Genomic DNA, 25,105 nt, shown 5'->3' on the forward strand with positions numbered 1-25,105 from the left:
CAGAGGGGTAGGTCAGAGCTCAAGTTCCTTTGTGACCCATGTCCAAGCCCTGTTGTGTTAGGATGAGGACACAGGGCAAGCTGCAGACATGAATCAGAAGATTTGCATAGTGAAGTATGGAGGCATTAGCACAGCTGTGAAATGCAAAACCAGCAGTTGTACACCTGCTTATACAATGCATTAAGGACATTCATTAATGGGTTTAGAAACATCGAGTCCAAAAACTCAGGTCCCGCTAACCTGGGCTTAGAATTCCTCATAGATATCCTCTAGGAGGACCTAATCTCAGCTGAGACCTCCAGGGGTATATCTATACCTCAATGTAAGCCCCGGGTCATTGGGACTCAGGCCAGCTGGTCCATGTTAGGAAATCTGGACTTAAGCATCTATATTGCATTTTAACTCTAGATTAAAAATTTTCTGACCTGTCCTTATACCTACTGCTCTGGTATCAACACTGCTGTGTGGACCCAAGTCAAAGTATTTCTGTCCCAGAAAGCCTTGTGCCCCCCCACCACTCTCAGAAACATGCTAGACCTAGGAAAGTGAGGCACTATGGGAAAAGTTTTCTGCCTTCCCAGCACATAAGCAGGAAGTAGTCCATTTTGCAAAAGGCTTGATTTGTTTGCTCTCTGATGCAAGCTCAGGGGGGTCTCTAAGAGTGTGTTCGCAGACTGGTGATCAAAACACAATGGATTAGTGCTGACCTGTTGACATTTGCCAAGAGGCTTGGGTGAGGGGAGGGACAGGCTGCTGTTTTCAACAGAGTGGATTGGAGACTGAGAGAGGTCAAGGTTGGATATTAGGAAAAACTATTTCACCAGGAGGGTGGTGAAGCATTGGAATGTGTTACCTAGAGAGGTGGTGAAATCTGTACCCCAGAGGTTTTTAAGTCTCAGCTTGACAAAGCCCTGAGTGGGAAGATTTAGTTGTGATTGATCCTGCTTTGAGCAGGGGGTTGGACTTGATGATCTCCTGAGTTCTCTTCTAACCATATGAGTCTATGACTGCTGGGATACAGAGTACAAAACAAGTTAACATGTATGGAGATATACCTATCTCATAGAGCTGGAAGGGACCTTCAGATTTCATCAAGTCCAGTCCCCTACCCTCACAGCAGGACCTATCATCATCCCTGACAGACTTTATTTTGTAGTCTATTTGCCCCTTATTCCTAAATGGCTCCTTCCAGGATCAAGCTCACAACCCTGGGTTTAGCAGGCCAATGCACAAACCACCGAGCATCCCATGGAATTCTGTGTTACAGTACAACCTCAGAGTTATGAACACATCTGTCCAACACACACCTCATTTGGAACTGGAATTACACAATCAGACAGCAGAGACAAAAAAACATCATAAGGTATTGTGTTAAACATAAGCTACTTTAAAATTAAAGTTTCCTTTAAAGTAAGATATAGTTAAAAGCAACATTTTTTCTGCATGGTGAAGTTTGAAAGCTATATTAAGTCAATGTCCAGTTGTAAATTTTTGAAAGAAACATTATGGATTTTTTTTCAGAATGATAAATATCTGAGATTTATGAACAACCTTAATTCCCAAGGTGTTCTTAATTCTAAGGTTCTACTGTGCTTTCAGATGACTCCTGGGATGTAAGTCAAGTGGGGCGGCAGTTTCACTGCAAAGCAACAGGCCTTAGCCTCTAGGTCTGGCTTGACTCAAATTTGGATCTTCCAAACCTTCAGCATCCTGGGACCATGAGTCTGAATCAAGGGCTAGCATAATTGTATTGTAGATACCAGGGGGGTTAGCTTTGAGCCTGGCCTCAAGCATGTGCTTACACTGCAATGCAGACATACCCTAAGACCAATCTTAAAATTAATAATAACATTAGTAAAGGACTTCAGCTGGTTCTACACTGTGTGGCTTTCCCAGCAGGTCCATGCTAATGAGCAGCCTTGAAACTGCAAATGGCCACTCACTAGCATGGCCCTACAGCTCATCAGCATAGCCACGTGAGAGCTCAGTCTCAGCAGAGGGTGGTCCTGGCAGTACAGAGGCCGTGTGGACATGCCCCTGCTGGCAAAAAGCCCTTCTGTCGCTAGACCCTTATGCCTAAAATAATTTTGTTTAGGCATAAGGGTGTGGTGACAGAGGGGCTTTTTGCTGGCAGGGGCATGTCTACACGGCCTCTTTACTGCCAGCACCACCTTCTGCTGATGTCATACTCTCATGGGGCTATGGTAATAAGTTTCAGGAGTATGCAAATGGCACACCATTTGCAATCCCAAGAAGCTCATTTTGCATAGCTGTGCCAGCAGCAGCACTGGGTGGAGCACGGCGTAGACATAGCCTTCAAGTATGTCCTCTGCCCCATGTTAATCTGCATTTGAAGCAGCAAAAATTCTTGCGTAGGGAAACTGAAGCCAACAAAAGACAAGTCTTTTTTTTCTTTTCATCGTTAACAAAACTAAAGTTTTACTGCAATTAACCTCCTTCCATCACTCTATTTAAAGAAGGAAACAACTAAGACCTAGGTCCTCACCCATTCCAAATGTGACCAACACAGACTTGTCAGAAAGTGGGCAGTGAGAGAACAATTTGTCCTGATCTCTTCCTGCAGAAGTAACAGAGTGGAACTGGTCCTCAAACACCACAGAGCCACAGTTCCTTGCACAAATTTGCTGGACCCGAGAGCTATTTGAACTGAGGTCCTATACCTCTGCATTGGCTCCAGAGCCATCTGTTTGCTCCAGTGGTACAGCAGCTTCACGAACACTAAAATCATTCTTTAACTAAAGTGAGGGAATGAAAATCCTGGTTTATAGCAGTATTTCCAAGGAGTGGGGTGTGCCCCCTGCATGGGGAGGGAGGATGGTTTTGGCAGATGAACAAATGAGCAGAGGTAACCCTTTAACAACACATGGTGGGCCTCAGGAGAAACATGACTGAGTTCATTTTACTGAGGTGGGGCTCCACATTCATAAGTCTGAGGGAGTGCTGCCTTATGTAGTGGAGTGGCACATCCAGTTGTCCTCAAAGAATTTATTAAACAGCTGGGCACAGAATTTAAAATGGCTGAGCCTTTCACTGCTCTTTCTATTTTATTTTCTGGTTTCTTAGTAATGGATTGGAAGGGTATTTATACTCTAGGGCTATGTCTACATGGTGGGTGCCATGTTAGGCTGCGGCAGGATCCTGAAATAGCTGCCTGTGTCTAAGCAATGCCCCTGTTGTCTCAAAACAGCTTTCCAGATAACAGGCAGCTATTCTGGCATCCCTGTTCACCTCATCGCAAGAGGAGTGCAAGAATGCCTCAAAACAGTCTATTTGAGTTTAGGGCACCATGTAGGCATAGCCTAGCAGTGCCCAAAAGTCCCTGTCAGGATAGGGAACATATCACCTTTAGACACCAAATGAGTTCCCAGCCCTATAGAGCTTACTGGTTATCTGTAATGTGAGAGGAATTACAGTACTTCGTATAATAAACAGTTTAATTTAAATATATGACACAACAGTATCTTATCTTAGGAGTTTTAAAATAGCCTGAAGGAGTGAGGACTAAACAGCTCACTCAACACCTTGGCATCCGTGTGGAGCAATGCGACTGACTCAGTGCCTAGTACGGCTTTAGGAGATTCATTTCCCAGGAAAGTGGAGCTCAGTAATGGCTGACATGGCAGGTGCCTGTGGTCTAAAGGAAAATAACAATACACTGTATTAGCACACCCCCACTTTCTGAGTCACAGAGCAGTGCTGACCCCCCTTTTGAAGAAGACCACCTGCCAGCCAGCCGATTCAAGTGAAAATGGAAAGAATAAGAGCTGTGTAATGGGTAAAAAAATAGCAGGCCAAAAAGTAATGGTTAGGATCAGGCATGAAGATTTACTCTGGGTTGGGACCAGGTACTTCAGAGCGCTTAGCGTTCCTGGGCCAAAAGAAAAAAAATTGTTTAGTTGTCTTTAAAACTGGGATTTTCAAAGGCACCTAAAACAATTAGGCACCCAGCTCCATTCATTGGTATGCTTCAACCGCTCAGTGCTACTCCAAAGCCATGTAACTGCTTTCTATCACCACAGAGGCTAGAACCCCTGCACTGGCTCATACCAACAGATGGATTTGGCTACCTAACTCCCACAGAAACCTTTGAAAAAGCCCTGTGTAAATTCCTAGTTTCAAGGTCAGTAAGAGTACTCCTGCTCTAGTCCCTTAGAGGGGCACTGAGAACCCTGAAAACAATTAAACACTTGGGCTGTGGCTACACTGAATTCTGCTTTCAGAAGCAGAATGCAAATAAATGAGATTGAAAATGCAAATGAAGTGTGAGTTTATATATCTCATGGCTCATTTGCATATTCTCACACAATCGCTCTTCCGGGAGAGGCTTTTCCGGAAGCAAAAACAGCTGTGTAGACAGGCTTCCTTTGAAAATAAACCTTGTGTTCGAAAGAACACTTCTTCCTATTTTGTTTCAGGAAGAAGGGTTCTTTCAAAAATAGAGTTTGTTTTTGAAGGAACCTCATCTCTAAGGCTAGAAAAGCCTCTTCCAGAAGTGTGATCACACATGAATATGCAAATGAGGTGCAAGATTTGTAAATCCACACTTCGTTTGCATTTTTGATCTCACGCATTTGCATTCTGCTTCTGAAGGAGGAATGCAGTGTAGCCATAGCCTTTGTATAGGGAGCACATGAAGAAAGTCTGCAAATATATGTTCCACAGAGCTACCCTCATAGGAGCATCTTGTGCTTTAGTATGCAAAGTTTCTAAGGGGCAAAAGATGGGCTGGGGGAAAGGCCAGAAGAGATAAATGCACATCTGCACAGATCCACCAGGTGCTTCCCCTCAACTATCCCCCCCAGCCCGATATAGGGAGGCTCAGGGGTGCAGAGAAGTATCACAGGAGCAAGACTGACCTGAAAGCAAAGTGGTACAGCCACCCCGCTCCGAGCTTTGTGTACCTCCCCAACAGCATGCCAGTATCTTTGGATTTAAATCCAAGAAATTTGTTTACTCATGTGATTTACATAGTGGCAAAATACTAAAAGCAAAGTAATGCCTTAAAATAGCTCCATGTATATGAAACAAGAAAGCACATTTTAAGTACTATGTTCTATCTACAAAGTACTGTACGTGTTACAGAAAGAGGGTGAGCTGGAATGATTAATTTTAAATGATTAGTAAAATGATCCCAATTATGCAGGTATACTTTGCTAAGTAACCGGCCTACTCAAGCCTTTCTCATTAAAGTTTTACATGCAATCTCATTTATTCAGAGAAGACACCATCTACCATGGCTGTCTCCTCTATGATTTGTCAAAGAATAACACTGCGGCACAGAGATTAATACTAGAGTTTACAGGTTTTTCCATAAGATGTTACTACTTCCTGGCCAAACACATACAAACAATTTCAAAAGCGCATTTCAGCTTACATAGAAAATCAAAGAGAACATATTTTCAAAATGGGTAAAATATTCTGGGATTTACAAATAATTTGTGCTGTGGTTGGGATGACTGGCCACACTCATTATATAAGATTGGTGGTGAATACTATATTCTTACTCTAGTGGAGGTCCAGCTGGGGACAGAGAATGTGGTCAGGTACAAGCCCACCCACAGCTACAAGACACCCCTATGAGGGGGGTGGGGAATCACTAATTTCCAGACCCCAAATAAATTTGGGGGACAACTAAAAAGAAAACCTACTGTAGTGGAGGGATCGGTCCAGGAAAAAATGCTGTATTACGAAACCTTAGATTCTAGTGTAGGACCCAGAGGCGCTGAGACCTCATACCAGGGTGAGTGAAGTCCCTGCTCTACAGCCTTGGCTAACAGCTAGCTGGCCTTTAGCTCATGTGGTAGAGCACAGGGCTTTAGACTCTCTGACCTGAAGTTCAATCCCTGCTGCTAGCAACCAGGGTCTGCTGGTGTTACAACTGGGGGCTTGTCTGGGATGAACCACTGGAAGGTTCCAGAAGCTTAGAAAAGCACTTCCTCAGGCCAGAGAAATGTGTAGTACCCAGAGGTGTGCTGAGACCTCATAGTAGAGTGAGTGAAGTCTCTGCTTGGCTGCCAGCTAGCTGGTCTTCAGCTCATGTGGTAGAGCACAGGGCTTTTGACCCTATGATTACAGGTTCAATCCCTGGTGCTCCTGACCCAGGGATGTTGGAGTTACAGTAGGGCATTAGCGTCACAGGCTAAATCTGACCTTTGAGTGAATTACAATATCAGAGAGCACACATTTCCATTTTAATTTAAAAAAGCTTCGTATCTCACCTCAGATAATCCCCTCATTATACTATAGGCAAAGTGTGTAGTGATGCCAATATATCACTTACCAAACATTTTCCATGATAGTACCATTTAAATTGCTTATAAACGTGCCAGATTTAAACTGCTTTGGTTGCAATTCTCTATGCCTTGTTTCTGCCTCAGATTATAAGAAAATAAGAGTTTTACCAGGTTGATTTTTCCCTTCCCCCCCATAAAGCTGAAGAGGTGGTTTTGGGGTCTGGAACAGGGATTTGAATGTTGGTGATCAGTAGAGCCTGGCAGATGCTTGCTGCTCCAATCTTTGCACTTACCATATGCACCAGATATGTTCTCTAGCCTCACTGATCTTCCATTTGCACTGAACATGTTTGCAGATCCATACTACTCCCTACATAATAACTTACTGAGAATGCTCCTACGCTCACAAAACTCCCTACACTCCATTTATATTGTTCACTCTCCTAGCCCCAAGGAGCTTGCTATGTGTCAGATACACTATACATGCTCCCAGGTGACACTGCTCTTCCATCTGCATTGAGCATGTTCCCAAGTCTCATAGACCTCGAGCTCTATTTATGATACAGCAACATCAACAACAAGAACAGGTATCCTGATCCCTCTTTGGCCTCAATTTTCTTTGTAAAGACAAGTACACAAAGGACAGGTCATAATTATGACTATTCTTGTAATCTTCATTTGGCCACCTTCTGTGTGTGCATGGTTATACTTCTTCATTACATGCATGCATGCTGTTTGCTTTACAGGATCCCTGCTTCATTTATGATCAACAGCAAATAAAGCAGAAAGCTGTAAGATGAGAGAAAGGAGTCTCTTGTGATGAAGACCCTGTGTTGGGCCCGAAGAGAGCTGGATTTTATCTAGGTTTACGTATAGGCTTCTTAGGTGATGGTGGGTAGGACCCTATTGTAACACACATGCATTCCCTTAGTTTTGAGGATTTGAGTTTGCAATCCTAACATACTTTTAATTTAGGTACATATTGCAGACATAAAACTAATATAAAGATAGCTGATTTGCCTCACATGACAGCATTCCTTTTACAGGTTAATGTGCAATATAAAGACAAAAAAAATGTCTTCGGCTGAGTCTATGTGGAGCAGCTCTCCTGGTAGGTCAAAGCTAATGAGCAGCCTTGAAATTACAAAAGGCTGCTCATAAACATGGTCCTGTGGCTCATTAGCATAGCCACGCGAGTGCTCAGTCTCAACAAAGGGGAGCGCTGGCAGTAAAGAGGCCATGTGGATGTGCCTCTGTTGGTAAAATGCCCCTCCATTGCCAGCCCCTTATGCCATGTAGACCCAGCTGGTTTTTAGTATTTGATATATTTCGCTGAGAACAGAAATAAATTTAATAGTCAGCATTAGTTTTTGCACATTTTTCTCTCTTACCTGAAACATTTCAAAGCCTCCTCTTGGCAGTTTCCAAGACAAATATACAGTGTTCTCTTCTTGTCCAAAAGCCTGAAAATCTGAGGGTGGATCAGGATCTGAGGTAAAATAGACAGAGATACATAACACAATAGCAGAATATTCTAGACAAGTTCAAAGGTGAATGAGTATTATAGACATTTTGTAAATTAATATTTTACATTTCACACTAAATATAAAAATAAAATTTACATTTCAGAAATCAGAAGAATGAACAGTAGGCTGTATTCATTGCTGCACTTTAACAAAATATCATGTTGTTGCTTGTTGGACAATGTGGTAAAATAATAGTAAAAATAAGTACAAAAAATATATATATTTTGGCTTAGGGAGATGAAATTCTGCAGAAAAAGTCAGTTTGTTTACATCATTTTATTCTAATTATCAATACTGATTACCTAAGTAGATGCAGGTTCCCTTAATAACACAGAAGAAAATTATTTCCCAATATTTTCATTTATTTCGTAATATTTACAGCTCTTTTGAAATTAGAATTTGCAAATGAGGTTTTGAATATGCAAATTTATTCCCCATTTGCACGCCTCTTTCGAAAGAGGAATGCAAGTATAGACGCACCCAAAGAGAAGAAGGATTTTTTCAAAGATGGGGTTTACTTTTGAAAGAGCAGTGTCTACACTGGCTTTCTTCTTTCAAAAGAAGCTCTTTCAAAATTAGAATATGCAAATGAGGTGACAAATATGCAAACTGTGCCTCGTTTGCATTTTCGATTGCCTCATTTGCATACCTATTTCAAAAGAGGAATGCAAGTGTAATTGCACCCTAAAAATATAAGTAGCCTTTTCTCGCTGCAATCCTGAAAAGTTAATTAAATGAGCTCGAACTTACAAGTACTAAGCTTGAGGGTGGTAGAACGGCTTCTCTTTAATCCATTGGTAGTCACAATACTAATTAAAAAGTCCGTCCCTGGGGAAAGACTGTCAAATCTGAACATTCTGCATATTTAAGAAAAACATGGTTATATTTTTAAGAATTTGGAAAACAAACATATATTATCACTGCATGCCCCTCACAGATTAATTCATATCACATGGATCTAATGCCAGAATTAGCTGCTTATGTTGCCAACATTTGAGATTTCTTTTATATGATGCAAAGTAAATTCCTGACAACAGGAATCATGTTCAGATTCTCCGTTTACTCTATATGCCACTTTCAGCTAGCATTAATTCATTTCATCTTGAGATGAGCCTGAGGTGATAAGTGTTGGGCAAGATCATACCATGGCCATGACATGGTGGATGGCTGTTCAGACTAGTAATTTACGCTGGGTTTACCTATGTATAAAGACCATTAGATGTATTTATTTCTAAATAAAGTAATTCATAAAAGAGTAGGAAGATATTTGTTGACCAAGATTATGAATTTTTTCTATATACAAGCATACATTAACATTAACAATGGGGGCTGGTTCAGATGACCTGTTGAGGTCTCTTCCAGCCCTACATTTCTATGATTTTAACTGACCTATCAAACCATGAATATTACATATAAATAATAATTCAGCATAGACTCTTTAAATATCCAACATGACATACAGTTACATACATTTATTTGCTTGGGCAGTAAAATATCAGTCCCATACCTTACACTAGAAGATAAGAGTTCCTCTTTGCTGAAACTTTTGCTGATAATTGAAATAATGTATCCATCAAATATATTTTGAGCTGATGGCCAGGTAACAGTTATTGATTCTGAGTCTTTACTGTGATTCATGTATTTTACCGGGCTTGGTACTGTGTCAATAAAGAAAACAATGTTTAAATACCCTGTTCTAACATATGGTTCCCAGCACCAATCACCTCCAGAAACAAACAAACATCTAGAAAAAAATCTGTGTAGACCCTAAAATTTAACTTATCACAGGGACACATGGAGTAACACATACTGGTCTTGATTTGTCACTGTACCAAACCTCTGAGCAAGACTAATAGGGTCACAGCTCCCTGATTTGCAGCCACAAGGTATCTATACAAATTAAAGTCACAGGAGAGGCAGCATTAATTTACATCACTGACACAGTGTCCCTCAAGGACTTGACACTAGTGGGAAATCGACATGCTCCCTCTTCATCCCCACTCTCAGGAGTAGCAGGAAGGATAGAGAGACAAACAGGCCAGGAACCAAGGTGGAACGGGTCAGGAGGCTGGGTTATGAATAGGAACAGAGGGGAAGTGTGGTGGACGAAGAATGGGGGCAGATAACATAGAAGGGTCAATAACCTCTCTAAATAAAGCTCCCTTTCATAATCTGGAATTGAACCCAGGAGTCACAATTCTCTATATTCCTTAATTCAGTCCTACATGTTATGAGATAGCCTTAGTGACATCATGGCATAATATTTTCCCAAATTATCCCTGTTCCATTCAGTGTGTAGGATGGAAGGTACTCTGGGAATGAATCATAGTTGTGGAGTAAGTGGGATTGTTATCTGCAGAACCTGTGCCTTATTTGTTACAGAAGTTGCAACATATATGCTAACTGAGGCAGGGGACTTCAGAAAGACAATGCGAAAGTTTGCAAAGGAAAACTTTACTTGGGCATTACCTGACTTCTGAATCTTAACTTTCACCCTCAATGTTCTTCTAACACGAAACTGTGAGTTTGCTGTTGTTGTTTGGGAGTGTTTTGAGGACGGAGGTATGTACAAAACAGAGAGACTTTTTGAGAAGCTTCAACCTTATCTCACTAAAATTACTATTTATACCATGTGACATTATGTCAGACCTAGGAAACCATATTTTCCTTCTCTGTTTGTACAGTGCCTAGTGCAACTGGCCCTGGTCCATGCCTAGAGTTCATAGGCTATGTCTACACAGCCAAGTTATTTCAAAATAACAACAGTTTTAACTTTGGCAGTGTCTGAATAGCAAACGCTATTTCATAACAAAATCAAAATAGGAGATGCATTATTCTAATTCAATGAGTAATAATGTCACTATTTTGAAATAGGCCCTAGTAAGACATGGAATAGAGTTATTTTGAAATAAGCCATAATGGGCTCTAATGCCACTATTTGGAAATAAGCACTATGGGTCCAGAAGTGCTATTCAAAATAGCTGAGTGCTATTTCAAAATGTAGTTTGTATGTGGTCGTATTATATCAAAATAAGATAGTTTGAAATAGCCAATTTGAAGTATCTTATTTGTAAACAAGGCTGTCATAGAGACATGGCCTTAGGCACTACAATAATATAAGTAATAGCCAATATTATTAATCTCATATCTTCAGTGTTAAAAGTAAGGGGTGGTTTCCCCACAAGATAACTAACACATTAGCTATCGGGATGCAAAAAATGCACCTTTTTGTAGCATTACAGTCATAGCTGAGTCATCTTTACTAGCCAACCAATCGGAATGTTATACTCACTGGAGAAGAAGGAAGCAGCAGTACGCTGGTGAGTTCTAAAGCATAACATCATCAGCTGGAATTGGTACTAAATAGGAGCAGTATAGTTACTTGATGCGGTGTATGAATACAATTGGCCATGTCCTCAGAGAAGCAGACTAAGTAAGTTATGAATGCAACTGGGAGATGGAGTATGAGGAGAAAGAGTATTCTGAGAACTGAAAGGGACCTTTGGAAAGAAAATAATTCCAGAAGAAGAGAAAGTTGCAGACAATCTGTATTCAAGTGTTAAAGAACTTTTACTGAGGGCAGGAGGAAGTTGTAATAAGACAGAATCTAGTTGTGTAACAGAAAGAAAAAATCATGGCAGCAGAGAGAAAGATATCAGAAAGCGTGATTAAAATCAAAGGGCCGTGGCAGAAGATTTACAAAACTAAGGTGGGAAATATATATGCTTGTGAGAATTAGAGTGCTGGACTGAAAGGAAAACCAGCCTGCCATGGTGGAAACTAACCAGGTCTGGGTAGCAACACAAAGAATATTGACATGATTGGAACAGAAAGGAAAACAGAAAACACAACTGATATAAAGGGCATTGAGACTTCCTTATTGTAGGAAACAGAAAAACATCCTGAAGATATTTCATAAACCAAAATTTAAGATTGAGAATACATATGTATGGACTAATTAATCCCCAGTGTAACTAGGTGCAATTCCACAGGAATGCCAACAGGTGTTGCACCAATGTACAAGTAATCGATTACATCCACAATACACAAAGTTGCCCAAATTCAAAAACTGAGCAAGCAGGACCAGAGACTAAAGAGAGAAACTATTTGCCTTACTTTTTCTAATGAGTAGCAACACTAGCCAAGCACATTGCAATATCAGTCATGAGAATGGAGATCTCACAATACAATTCTTAAGATAACGTTAGCAGGGCCATGGCACAGTATAATCATACCCAAATATGCTTTCAAGAGCAGAGAAACAGCCAAAGAAAAGAGCCAAGAAGATAACAATGGAAAAAGAAATGATTAAGATGGCTGAGCCTACCTAAGACAAAAGTTTCAGGCAACTGCAGGAAAATGCAAGAAATACTGGTAGAGGCAAATGTATACTGAATTGTAACAGAAAGGTCTCACCTGTCTCTATTTCTTTTACTACAGGAAGGCTGTCTTTGAAACCTTCTTTCTCTGTTCGAATTGTAAAGTTGTACAACATTCCAGGAATAAGATTGGAAAACTCTGCCATTTCTTTCTTGACTTTTTGGACCTTCAGATTAAACATTATGGGATAAGCATTTCTATGGAAGTGCTTTGAATTTTTTTAAGTAGCAGTAAAATCTTTATTTGTAGCATCCCTGTGTTTTGAATGGGTTAGTATCTGTTAGCATCCGTTACAATTTATTTTACTATAAAGGGTGGAACAGAAACTTTGACTTATATACAATTAATGTTCTTAAAAAGACCTACCATGAGAGTGCCTGCACAATTTGTACAAGTGACTTCATACTCCTGAAAATTTCCATCAGCACGATCCCAAACAATTTGTATTGAAGTATTTGTAATTTCACCTTCTTGTACATTTAGTGGGGCTGCCAGGCCTAAAAAAACCCAAGCAACATAAAACTTGCAAATGTATTAGGCCCTATCCTTCAGTTCTGCATGCATAATGTCATTGAAGTCAATGGGGACATTTAGGTGAGAGGACTGCAGGGTGAGACCTTATATGGTGAATATTTTCAGATCCCAAGGAGACCAGTCAAAGTCTGGAGCAGAAAAAGATGGCAGTACAGGATCCATAAGGCCTCATTTGGAGTACTGTGGCCAGTTCTGATCACCATATTTCTGATAAAAAATGGCCAAATTGAAAGTCCAGAGAAAAGCAACAAAATGATTAAAGATCTAGAAAATGTGACTTATGAGAGAAGATTGAAAAAAAATGGGTTTGTAAAGTCTAAAGAAGAGCAGACTGAAGGGGAACATGAGAGTTTTGAAGCACACATAAGGATGTTGCAAGGAAGGGTGAAAAAAAAATTGTTCTGTTTAATATCTGAGGATAAGACAAGAAGCAAGGAGCTTGTATTCCAGCAAGGGAAGTTTAAGTTGGACATCAGGAAAAACTTACTGTTAGGGTATTTTAGCAATCAAGTAAATTGTCTTGGGAGGATGTAAAGATTTTTAAACTCACGAGTTAAACAAGTTGGCTGCAGGTCACTGTTCCCGGTTTATAGGAGCTGCAAGAAGCAGCAGGGACTGGGACACTACTTCCAGCAATCCATGGCCAATAGGAGCTGCGGGTGTCTGTACCTGTAGACACTCCGGTAAATAATGTGTCTGGTGGCCCACAAGGGACTAACCCTAGTGAACCCCATCCAACTGCCAGGCTGTTTATTGTCCACACTGTATAGTGAAATACACTAAGCTTAACTGACTCATTTCCTATAAAAACATGTCTTCTTTAGGTCCCAGTCCCTTGTGGCAAAGGTGGAACTAAGCTTGCTGTTCCGTTCAACCTCAGTAATCAGCTTATCCTTGTTTACATGTCAATGTCATTATTGCAAGGAAAAGGCAAAAGAACTTATTTTTTTCTGTTAAAGAGTTATTTTCTCCTTTTATATTTCTCAATTTCCATTGAATTTGTGAGGTTCAAAGTCTAACTCAGCTGGACGATCAAGTGTATGATCAAGCCATCAGGAACACAAGTTCCCATGACATGTATGTCAAAAAAGCATAGCCCTTCAGATTCAAACACAACATTCTATCCACAAGTCAAAGCCTTCTACTTTATATATTTTCATTTTGATTTAGAACACAAAAATGGCCCCACAAATGCAACCCCTAAAGTTTCTGCAAATGAACAAAGTAGGTATGAGGTCTATAAATCTGTGTGGAGCACATAGGCTACACTGGAAAAATAATATCGCCACAGAAAACTGACAGCAATTTAAGAGGGATTTTTTTCTTCTGTCTCCAATTATCTTACCAGTGCACAGCTAATTTACTCATTCTAGAACTAAATGAAAAAATGGTAAAGAGATTTCATACAAAAAAATTCAGAAATAATTTTCATCTTAAAAGGGAACACTATTTCATTCATTCAAAATATTCTGTAATGATTTTTACCAAGTTTTGAGTCACAAAAGAATTCTGTTTTGAACATTTTAATATTTTGAGGTTCCCCTATCTATCTTTTCCTCTCTCTTCTCTTTTTCCCCTTCTACTTTGCCACTGAAAAGCTCACTGGCTATGTCTACACTACAGCAGTTCTTCAAAAGTTCTTCTGGAAGACCTCTGCCGAAAAAAACTCTTTTGAAAAAGCACATCCACACACAAAAAAACAGATCAAAAAATCAATCCACTCTTTCATTACAGAGCTTCCACACAGCCCTCACTCTTTGGAAATAATGGCCCAGGGATGGAAAAATCTGGTGCCATGAGGACTGCTCTTTTGATAAAAGGGCCCCTGGGGTGTCTACACACATTTTTTCTTAAAGAATCTTTTGGAAAAAAAGGTGCTCCTTCTCATATGGGAGAGGAAGGGGGCCACCAGAAAAAGTTCTGCATTCTTCTGATTTAATATCAAAAGAAGGCATTTTGTGTGTAGATGCTCTGCGGGATTTTTCTAAGAAGCCCTGACTTTTTTCAAAAACCTCACTAGCATAGATGTCGCCTGTATGATGCAGGGGGTTGAAAAGAGGAAACAATTAAAATCAGAAAAATGAAAAACCAAAACACTTTCGAGGTTTGGAATTTCATTGGGGAAAAAGTTAAAAATTTTTGAAAATGACAAAAGAAATCATAAAAAGCTATTTTTAGAAAAAGCAAATTGCTAGTGGAGAAAAAAATGATTCCAAGAATTCCCATCAGCTGGTGTCTTCTACGAGGTTCATAGCTTAATTCTCACTGATGTTAGCACCTGACAGCATGGCAATCTAAGCACTACAGCTACATCTACACAAGAAGCCTCTGACAACAGAAGTCACTGTTGGAAGGGATTTCCTGGCAAAACTTGTCAACAGATTGTGTCTACGCATAAAAGCAGGTGGAAAGAACAATCTGCTCTGTTGACAGAGAACTGCCAGACTGCCCAGTCCTCTCTCAACTGAATGTCTGACAGCAAGCTCTGCAAACAGGGCTGCCTGGTGAACTGTCAACAAAAGGGCCCCGGAGTTTCTATGTAGCTGTTTAGTCGACAGAGCACTGAACAGGGAAAAGTATAACAGTGCCTGCAGATGGGCTGGGTTTTGTCAACAAACTGTCTACAAAGCTCATGTTGCATGTAGACGCTCTGTGGTTTATCCTGAAAAAAGCCTAGTTGTGCAGGAAAAGCCACTTATGTAGACATAGCCTTCAACACAGTCTCTAACCATAACTTGATATGCATCAGTTAGCACAAACCTACTGATTTCAGGAGACAGAAAATGCTCTGTTGATATTCATCAGATTGACCAAATAGGAATTATCAAAATGTCACCATGCTTTTCCCACAAAGCCAATAACAAATTTAATATTGTTTTACTTCTTAAATTTCATTCTAACCATTAGCTGAGATTTGGTATAATAATGTTTTTAAATGAAAACAGAGATTTAAAATACCAGCAATGCTAGCACATAGAAATGTAAAGAAGTAGCTTTCTTTATAAAACATTCAATGCTATGATTTAATTATGAATTGCCCAAATAGATCTTAAGGCAGTTAATGATGAAACTGTATCTATACTGAGTACAGCAAATACTTCAAAATAGATTTAAAGACGTAATTTAGGAGGGTCATACAGTACTGAAATTTAAAATTACTTACATGTTTTTACACCAGTTACGTGGTATTCAGAGCTTAACACATTTCCACTTACTGTGGAAACATAGAACTCATATTGTGTGCCTGGGATCAAGTTTCCAATTGTTACTTTATTATCATTCTTTAAAGACAATGTAACATTAGGTCCTCCTCTTCTTGCAACATATATACCATCAAACAGTCCAACATCAGGCATTTGAACAAATAAAACCACAGAATTACTAGAAATATCATAAGGGACTACGATCTGAAGTGGTTTGGGCCCTGGAACAAGAAATATTAGAGAAAACATTAGATCAGTCCACAATTAGTCAAATACAATACAGTAAGTCTGAAGCAGGTTTTCTGAGATACATGTTCATCTGGAAGAATGTAGTAGCTTCTATAACAAGATACAGTGCAGGATGAACCTCTCTAATCCGGCACCCTGGGGACCTAACTGGTGCCAATTTGATGGACTACAGGATCTCAATATTGTCTCACAGCATTACTAACACTTGCACTGCTTCCTGCTCTCTTAAAAGACATTTGGGGTAAATTACAGCTAAATAACAGCACAGTACACTGAAAGCTAGGCCTGGCAGCTGTAAACAAACTTCATGGGACCACAGGAAACTTGGCCACACCCATGATAAATGATCATCTGGCTAACTAAAATCATGATGAATTAGGGATGTTGCTGAATGAAGAGTTCCAGATTAGAGAGGTTCAACCTGTATTACTGAGAAATAAACAAACAAGTTTTCATATAGCATTTTTCATCACTAGATTTCAAGCACGTTATAACGGAGATGACAATCTCATAACAATTTTATATGCAGAAGATGTTCTATTAATTTCCTTTTCTATTATAATTCCAGTAAGCAGTGAAGTAAGAGCATTTGAAACAAACTGAATGAAATGAATTTATGAATTATAAAATGGGGAGAGCAAATTCAGTCATAGAAGATGTACCAAGGAAACCTGCATTTGACTAGCAAGCTACATTTACATTTTAGCACTGTCCAGCTATACTGAAAGAAGCATGAGAGATACTTTACATGGATTTAATCAGGCAATAACTTTATTATTAGATGTCTGGAATTACATGGCAGATAACAGTAACCTCCTAGTTACACAGTAAGTATCTATGGGACTTTCAGCAGCTTCCTCTCTTTTTCCATACCATTTCCTCCAGTAACAGAGAGATAGCCATGCAGTCATATAGCACTTTAAAGACTAACAAAATAATTAATTAGGTGATGAGCTTCTGTGGGACAGACACACTGCATCCCACAAAAGCTCATCTTCTAATAAATTATTTTGTTAGTCTTTAAAGTGCAACGTGACCGCTTTTTTGTTTTGATAGTCCCTCCAGTGTATCTGTTGCCAGGACTTTATCATACCTGCAAGCTTTTACCAGCTCCCCCCATTTTCCATCCAGGTCCCTCTAGCAAATCCATTGCCAGGACCTTACTCTCCCATAGGAGAGGTAAGGTGGGATATAAGAAATGGGTGTTCGCTCCCTAACATTACAACTATATGAGCCCTAAAACCCACCCCATTCCATTCCTTTAACCAGCACCTCCTGCTCAAGTCCTTTATCAGGCCATTGGAAGCCTTCCTGATGAAGTTGGCCAGTTACTCCACAGTTACTAAATAAGCTGAAACATATGGCCTACTCCCCATTCTGTGGTCACAAGGAAAGGTCTACTCTGACACCTGATGTGCGGAAAGCAAAAATCCCTACTCCAATGAAGTCAATGGTGGTGAAGGAAAAATTCCTTCCCAGTTCCCCTAAAAGGAACAACTAGCACAGTGCTCACCGCAGACTCACACCCACCTGCTAATCGCAGCTCAAAGAGAGCGAAAGTGGGTGCTGGCTTGCCTGCTGCAGGGACAAAGGGGTTTTGCATGCCAGAGCTTGCACCTTTAAAGCCTGCTGCCCTTACATTCCCCGTGGGTGAGTCAGTGCTGCAAAGAAATCAGCTTTTTGCAGCAGTTTCTTACCATGCTCCCTGCCCTGCCTCAAAGCACCCCTACCTTCTTCTGGCAAGTCTGGATAACCGCCCATCTGTTTTCAGTGCAGGGCAGTCATTCTTGGTGCATAGCTGGTGCTAGCAGCTGTGAAAAGTATCTTCTGTAATTTCTTGGCATCTGGAGCTGGAATGATGTATGGGGGATATCCCAAAATTACTAAATCTACCAAAATAATGTCATCAGTTATATTTACTGTGATGTCATTTTTCAGCTGTCTGTATTGTACTGCCCTAACCCCGAATATAAACACACCCATATTGTGTGCGAATCTTCCACATTCCTTACCTACTTGCTAAAAAGATATATTGTACCAGAACTTTCTCCAGATTCTTGGAGATTTAGGGTAATGGAAGATTACACATAATGGAAGATTGACCCCTTCAGAGTTTGATTTGGCATGTCGGGTAAAGATACTTCTCTCAATTTAGGCCCAGGGCCATCAGAGAAGTCTATCCAATCTGCCAAACTATTTATGCTAAAGAATAAATAATAATAATTTGGTAATCTCTATAAAATCTTATCTTACTTAGGGTGCAATGAATGGTCTTCAGTTCACTCATATTTCCATTATTCACAGTTGCCACTCCTATTTCATAAGTCATTCCAGGAACTAGATGGTTAATCTTTAATCTATCTGTGTTCAGTAAAAACTTCATAGTTTCATCCACATCTGTAGTAGGTTTCACTTGGATATAGAATTCGAGGCCCTCCTGTGGTACCTTCCAATGAAGAATTACGCTCTCTTCTTGCACATCCTCAGGATGAATAAAAACATTGGTAGGTGGACTGACAGCTTAAAAAAAGAAAAAGAATGATAGTGTACAAAAATAGGCCAGAGATATTTTCCATTTAGTAACCCTTCTGAATGTAATCCTTTGGTTGTACATTTTCTTTTCTGATACGTGGATAAGACGCATACATAAACACAGCAAGAGAAACCTCTAAATTTGTATAGTGTTTTATTCAAAAGACAGGTTACATCCAATTATGTGCTCACCTTCTGTAGCTAATGATATTTAAATTGCATTCTTTTGCATAAACAACAGGTTCTGTTTTGAATCTTGTTTTTCTCTGGTTTTACATTGAAGGATGGGGTGGGGAGGTGGAAACATTACGGACAAGGCTTGAGGAAGTCAGAAAGATGGGAGGGGAAAAATGAGCTATCCTGAATGTGTGAAAGAATAAACAGTACTGTGCTCTTTGTCTCTGTGCTGATGAACCTCTCCAAAAATATCGAAAATGGAAGGTTTAATGGTGAGTGGCATGTGAAAAAGTATTATTCATTACTAGTATTTTATAAAAATTGTTCCAGTTATACTTTATAGCCACCTCTACTCACAATGGGTATGTCTACACTAGCCGGCTACTTCAAAGTATCTGGCACAACGTTGAAATAACACCTGTCGTGTCTACACACACCGTGTGCTATTTTGATGTTGAAATCAACGTTAGGCAGCTAGACATCGAAATCGCTATTCCCATCCGAAGATGGGAATAGTGCCCTACTTCGATGTTGAACGTCAAAGTAGGGCATGTGTAGATGATCCATGTCCCGCTACTTTGAAATCGCGGGGTTCTCCATGGCGGCCATCAGCTTAGGGGTTGAGAGACACTCTGTCCAGCCCCTGTGGGGCTCTATGGTCACCGCGCGCAGCAGCCCTTAGCACAGGGCTTCTAGCTGCTGCCGCTGCAGCTGGGGGTCCATGCTTCGTTCACAGGGTCTGCAACCGGTTGTCGGCTCTGTGGATCTCGTGCTGTGCAGGCCAAGTGTGTCTGGGAGGGGCCCTTTAAGGGAGTGGCTTGGGGCTTTGCTGGCCCCTTATTTCGATGGGGAGCACTTGTGTGTGTGGAAGCTCTGCGTGTCCTTCCAGGGAGGCTCCTTTTGATGTTCTCCAGTGCTACTTCGACGTTGAACGTCGACAGCACCAGCCCTGGAGGACGTGTAGATGATATGTGTCGAAGTAGCCTATTTCAATGTTCTTACGTTGAAATAGGCTACTTCAGTGTAGTGTGCTAGTGTAGACGTAGCCAATGTGTAGTAACCTATTCTACAAGGAGCTCCTCCCATTCCAGTAGATACAGTCATAGAACAAATAATAAGAATGGGAACATTAATATCTCACCACTCGTGTAATCATTGATTTATCTTTACGTAGACCAAATGAGATATTTGTGTCAGGAAGGGAAATTCTCATACATATATACACCCCTATGCCCTTCTGGGACTCTGTTTTATTCTCCATACTCTTTCCCCTCTCCTGGAACCCCAGGTCTCCCTCAATCAGGGAATCTCTCCCTCAGTTATCAACAATAGTGCATGAGCTACTGCTGCCAGAAATCAACTTCTCAGCAGACTCTCCAGCCATTCATGGAACAGACTCTCAATATGCCAGGTCACAACACCATCTGACCATCTCTGTGCAGGTGGCCAAGCTAAATCTGAGTGGTATTGTGACCCTGAGCACAAGATCACAGCAGCACTCACCAAAATTGGGCTCCTTTGCCTCTCCAAGGAGTGTGTGTCAAATTTCAGTGGAATTGCAACCACATAGCCAGACTGATGTTCCAGACAGCTCCAGCACTAGCTGTCTTAATATAGGAAGGGACTACTGCTTAAAAATCCTGGTCATCACTGCTCCACAGTTTACTGAACTCTGAGCCAGTGCAATTGCAAAAACCCCTTCTCACTGATGCACTGGATGGTACACATTAAATTTACCACATTTGCTTAAATGTCACACTTATCGTGTTTTTATGTTCAAATCTATCCTGGAGTACCTGAGGAGTTAGCCATTTTGTTATCATTAAATATGTGACCTGGGTAAATAAATATATGAAATGTATTTAGCAAATATTAACACAAGCTACTGGGGGAGGAAGGGACGGAGGATAAATACAATCCCTATCTGGAAAATTAATGAATGTTAGAGGCAGATGAGAAAAAGACAATTTTCCCCAACATATACTAATAAATCAGTATGGCCGTGTCTACACTTACTAAAAACTTTGAAATGGCCATGCTAATGGGCAAATTGAAGAATATTAATGAGGTGCTGAAATGCATATTCAGTGCCTCATTAGCATGCCGCCAGCCACTTCGAAAGTGCCATGGCTTGCTCGCCCACGGCTTGTCTACACGGAGGTCCTTTTCAAAAGGACCCCCACCAACATTGAAATCCCCTTATTCCTCAGCTGATAGGAATAAGGGGATTTCGATGTTCGTGGGGTCCTTTTGAAGAGGACCCCCCCATGTAGACAAGCCAGGAGCAAATGAACTGCGGCACTTTTGAAGTGCCGGGGTCGGCTGCATGCTAATGAAGCACTGAATATTCATTTCAGAACCTTGTTAGTATTCTTCGATTTGGCCATTAGCACGGCCATTTCGAAGTTTTTAGAAAGTGGAGACGTAGCCTATCTGTATAGTACCAATTAACTTTGTGCATTCTATTTTCAATTTCAATAGAAAAGATGTGTACATTTATGTAATTACCTGTTGTAATTAATATAGACTTCTCACTGCAGCTTAGAGATCCCTTTTCTGCTACACTCTGTAAATATATATTGTACTGATGATATGGCTTGATGTTTCTAATTACCATTGAAGTGGCATTTTTTTGAATTGGTAATTTCTCCAATGTGTTTCCTTCTGTGTCCAAAATAGTGACAAGATAATGATGAAAAGATGCATTGGAGGAGTTCTGGGGAGGATCCCATTGCAAATAGATTTCTGTTGATGAAACATGGGTGGCCTCTAATCTGTGAGATTGTAATGGCCCTGATGACAAAATTAAGAAGGAAAACAAAACATTAGTTTCTGGCAATGGTTTAGTTACTATTTATTAAAGATATAACCAGATAGGAAGGAACAGGAAATGGGTGAAGCCTCACTACTTCAAATGCACAAGCTAGCAAAGCAAAGCCAGCACAGAGGAGGGCGTAAAACACACCTGGTATAGGGCAAGTACATCTTACTTGCCCTCTGATGCACTTTAACTTCGGCCCCGCTCCTAAGGAAATGCAGCTATGCCTTACCCAGTATTCATTCTGGTTTGCCAGATGCTATTCCAACCAATACTATCTACCCTTGTTCAATTTCTGCAGATTCTAATACAACAGAAGTGGAAACATGAAGGATTTTGCCCTGCAATCAGTTTTCAAAGATCAGACCAGAAATCTTTCAGTTTGGAATAATTCCAGAACATGTGCAATTGATTCCCTATACAATGGCATGGCCTTCTTCTCACAGGTTAATTACCTCTATTTTTTCAGATAACCAATTTTAACACCTAAAATGTTTTTCATAAAAAGCCATTTGACTTTACACTTCGGAACAAAAACAATATATAATTTTATACTCTTATCTATACTACTTTCAAAATCAAGGTACAAAATTGTTTAAACAGAAATAGAGTTGTAGAACATATGCCTCTAATTGTAGCATCATTCTTTGGTACAGTGAATGGTTTTGGAGGGGTTTTGTGTGTGTGTGTGTGAGAGAGTGAAGTAATTTATTCTTAATGAGATTTCTCTTCAATTCACCTTTGATTTAAAGGAACTAACCTCCTTTATCCAGTATTTGTTATTGTTCACAGGGTACGTTCAATTTGATTTTGGTATGATCATAGACAATTGGATAATACATTTGTCTCTATTCCTTTTAGCTTAGTGCACATGGGTCAAAAATAACTATAGTAGGTAGTCCATTGTGTCTGACGATGACATCTTGAGCTTGCACAGGCTCATCAGTTGTGGACTCGCATGTGGCTGAGGAGTCCAGGCTTTGAATGGTGTGGGTGTTCATAGCAGGGGCAAGGGAATTGTCCTGGCTCTGTTGGTGCGGCTGCTGCTGTTGCTTTCTTCTTCTCATGAGCATCAATGAGGTGCACGTGTCGCTGCTCTTCAAAGTGGTCATACACATGTCATACGAGAGCACGCCAGCCTGTTTGGGCTTTTGCATACTGCTCTAGCTGATCTGGTTTTAAACCAGCATGAGCAACGTTGGCCTTCACACAGCCTTTATACCTTTTGCGAGGCCTACCTTGATTCCTTTTGCCCTGGAAGAGTTCACTGTAGAGGAGTTGCTTAGGGATTCTTGACTCCTCCATTCACATGACATGCTCTGTCCAGTGAAGTTGGGCTTTCAGAATCATGGCTTCGATGCTCGTAGTTCCTGCTTTGTCCAGAACTTCGAGGTTCTTAACTCTGTCCTGCCATTGAATGTGCAATATTGACCTCAGGCTGCATGTGTGGAAGTACTCCAGCAGTTTTATATGTTTTCTGTATAAGGTCCAGGTTTCACAGCCATACAGGATACAGGTCAGGACTACAGCCTTGTACACTTTCAATTAGTGGACTGTCAGATATTGTGCTGATTCAACACTTGCACTTTCAGACATCCTAGTGCCCGGCTGGCCTGGCAGATTCTGGCATTGATTTCTTTGTTGAGGGAGCCATCATTGGCTATCACACTGCCAAGGTATTTGAACTCCTCTACTGTTTTTAACTCTGTTCCTTCAATAAAGATTAAAGCGGGGAGAGAAGCAGATCCTGGAGCAGGTTGAAACAGCACCTCGGTCTTTCCTAGGCTGATGTCAAACCAAAGAGGCAAGTGGCATCAGCCAATTTGTTGACCATGAGCTGGAGATCAGATTTCTTGTGTGCCATAAGTGCACAGTCATCAGCAAAAAGGGCTTCAAGGATGAGCCTCTCACGCGTCTTGGTTTTAGCATTCAGACAACGAAGGTCGAAAAGTGACCCATCAAGTCTGTATTTTATGTAGACTCCATGGTCCAGGTCTCTAACTGCGTGGCTGAGGATGCACATGAAATAGAGGTTGAATAACACTGGGGCCAGCACGCACCCTTGCTTCAAACCATTGGATATCTCAAATGGATCTGAGGACTTGCCATTTGAAAGAACAAAGCCAGTCACGTCATCATGGAATAGGCATATGAGGTTAAAGAATCTTCTTGGGCAGCCAAGTTTTGACAGGATAATCCACAGGGCTTCTCTGTTGATGGTGTCAAATGCCTTGGTCAGGCCTATAAAGACAGTGTACAGATCCAAGTTCTGATCTATGCACTTTTCCTGGACCTGACAAACAGCAAAGATCATGTCAATGGTGCTGTGGCCTGGGTGAAAACCACATTGTGCCTCTGCTAGGTTCTTCGAGAGGCTGGTGATCGGACAGTTGAGGACGATTCGAGCCAAGATCTTCCCAGCAGTACAGAGAAGGGAGATGCCCCAGTAATTTTCACAGTCAGCTTTGTTGCCCTTGTTCTTGAAGAGTGAGAAGATTGTGGCATTCTTAAAGTCTTTGGGCATGTCTTCTTCTTCCCAGATGCCGATCAAGATGCGAAAGGCTTCAAGTGACACTGGTCCTGCCGCTTTGAAAATTTCAGCAGGGATACCGTCCATCCCAGGGGCTTTGCCAGAGCTGGTCTGGCTGATTGCCTTTTTGACATCATCCATTGTAGGGGGCAGGTCAAGACTGTCTATTGTGGGGTTTCTGAGAACTTCAAGATGAAGTTCTAGGGCCACGGGGTCGACAATGGACGGTCTGTTGAGAAGGTTGCTGAAGTGCTCTCTCCACCTATTGTTGATGCTGTTCTTCTCCCTCAGAAGGGTCATGCCATCTGCAGACAGGAGAGGTGTAGTACTTGGCTTTGAAGGTCCATATATAGCTTTGATAGCACTGAAGAACATCTTGAAGTTCTTGGTGTCAGCATAGTATTGGACTTCATCAGCTTTACTCTCCCACTACTCATCTTGCATTTTGCGAAGTGCCGTTTGCACCTGGCTTTGAAGGTGTTTGAACTATCATGTTTGGAGATTGAACACGGATCATTTTACCATACCAGAAATGTGTTCTGCTTTTCCTCTAAGATCTTCACGATGGCTTCATCATTTTCATCAAACCAGCCTTGGTGAACTCTCTTTTTCAGTCCTAGTGTTGACTTGGCTGACTCCATCACCAGGGTTTTGACCTGGTCCCACTTTTGTGTTGGGTCTCCAGTCAGAGGTCCATGGGACATCAGCACTTTGTCAAGGCAGGCTGTGAACTTCTCACAATGACCAGTATGTTGCGGCTTCCCAATGTTGAAGGAAGGTCTGACAACCTTGAGCTTCTTGCGGTGCATTTATGTGATGTGCAGCATGAGGACTGATCAGACGAGTCTATGACCAGTCCAGCACTCAGTTCTCTGCATGGCCATGGTGATCTTAACTTCTTG

General features: G+C 40.9%; 1 protein-coding gene across 3 annotated transcripts in view; it reads right to left on the minus strand.

The window, feature by feature from the left end:
* PTPRQ (protein tyrosine phosphatase receptor type Q) overlaps positions 1-25,105 on the minus strand; it is a 220,786-nt gene that overhangs the window by 177,001 nt on the left and 18,680 nt on the right. For all 3 annotated transcript variants that reach the window (XM_075012304.1, XM_075012297.1, XM_075012312.1), the window contains exons 8-15: positions 21,364-21,648; positions 18,400-18,666; positions 15,858-16,118; positions 12,527-12,657; positions 12,197-12,326; positions 9,288-9,438; positions 8,531-8,637; positions 7,646-7,743 (exon numbers count right to left, since the gene is read on the minus strand). In XM_075012304.1, coding sequence (XP_074868405.1) covers positions 7,646-7,743; positions 8,531-8,637; positions 9,288-9,438; positions 12,197-12,326; positions 12,527-12,657; positions 15,858-16,118; positions 18,400-18,666; positions 21,364-21,648 — 1,430 coding nt within the window. The remainder of the gene's footprint in view (positions 1-7,645; positions 7,744-8,530; positions 8,638-9,287; positions 9,439-12,196; positions 12,327-12,526; positions 12,658-15,857; positions 16,119-18,399; positions 18,667-21,363; positions 21,649-25,105) is intronic.

Source organism: Carettochelys insculpta, chromosome 1 (assembly GCF_033958435.1).
Source record: "Carettochelys insculpta isolate YL-2023 chromosome 1, ASM3395843v1, whole genome shotgun sequence".
NCBI classification, from domain to species: domain Eukaryota; kingdom Metazoa; phylum Chordata; order Testudines; family Carettochelyidae; genus Carettochelys; species Carettochelys insculpta.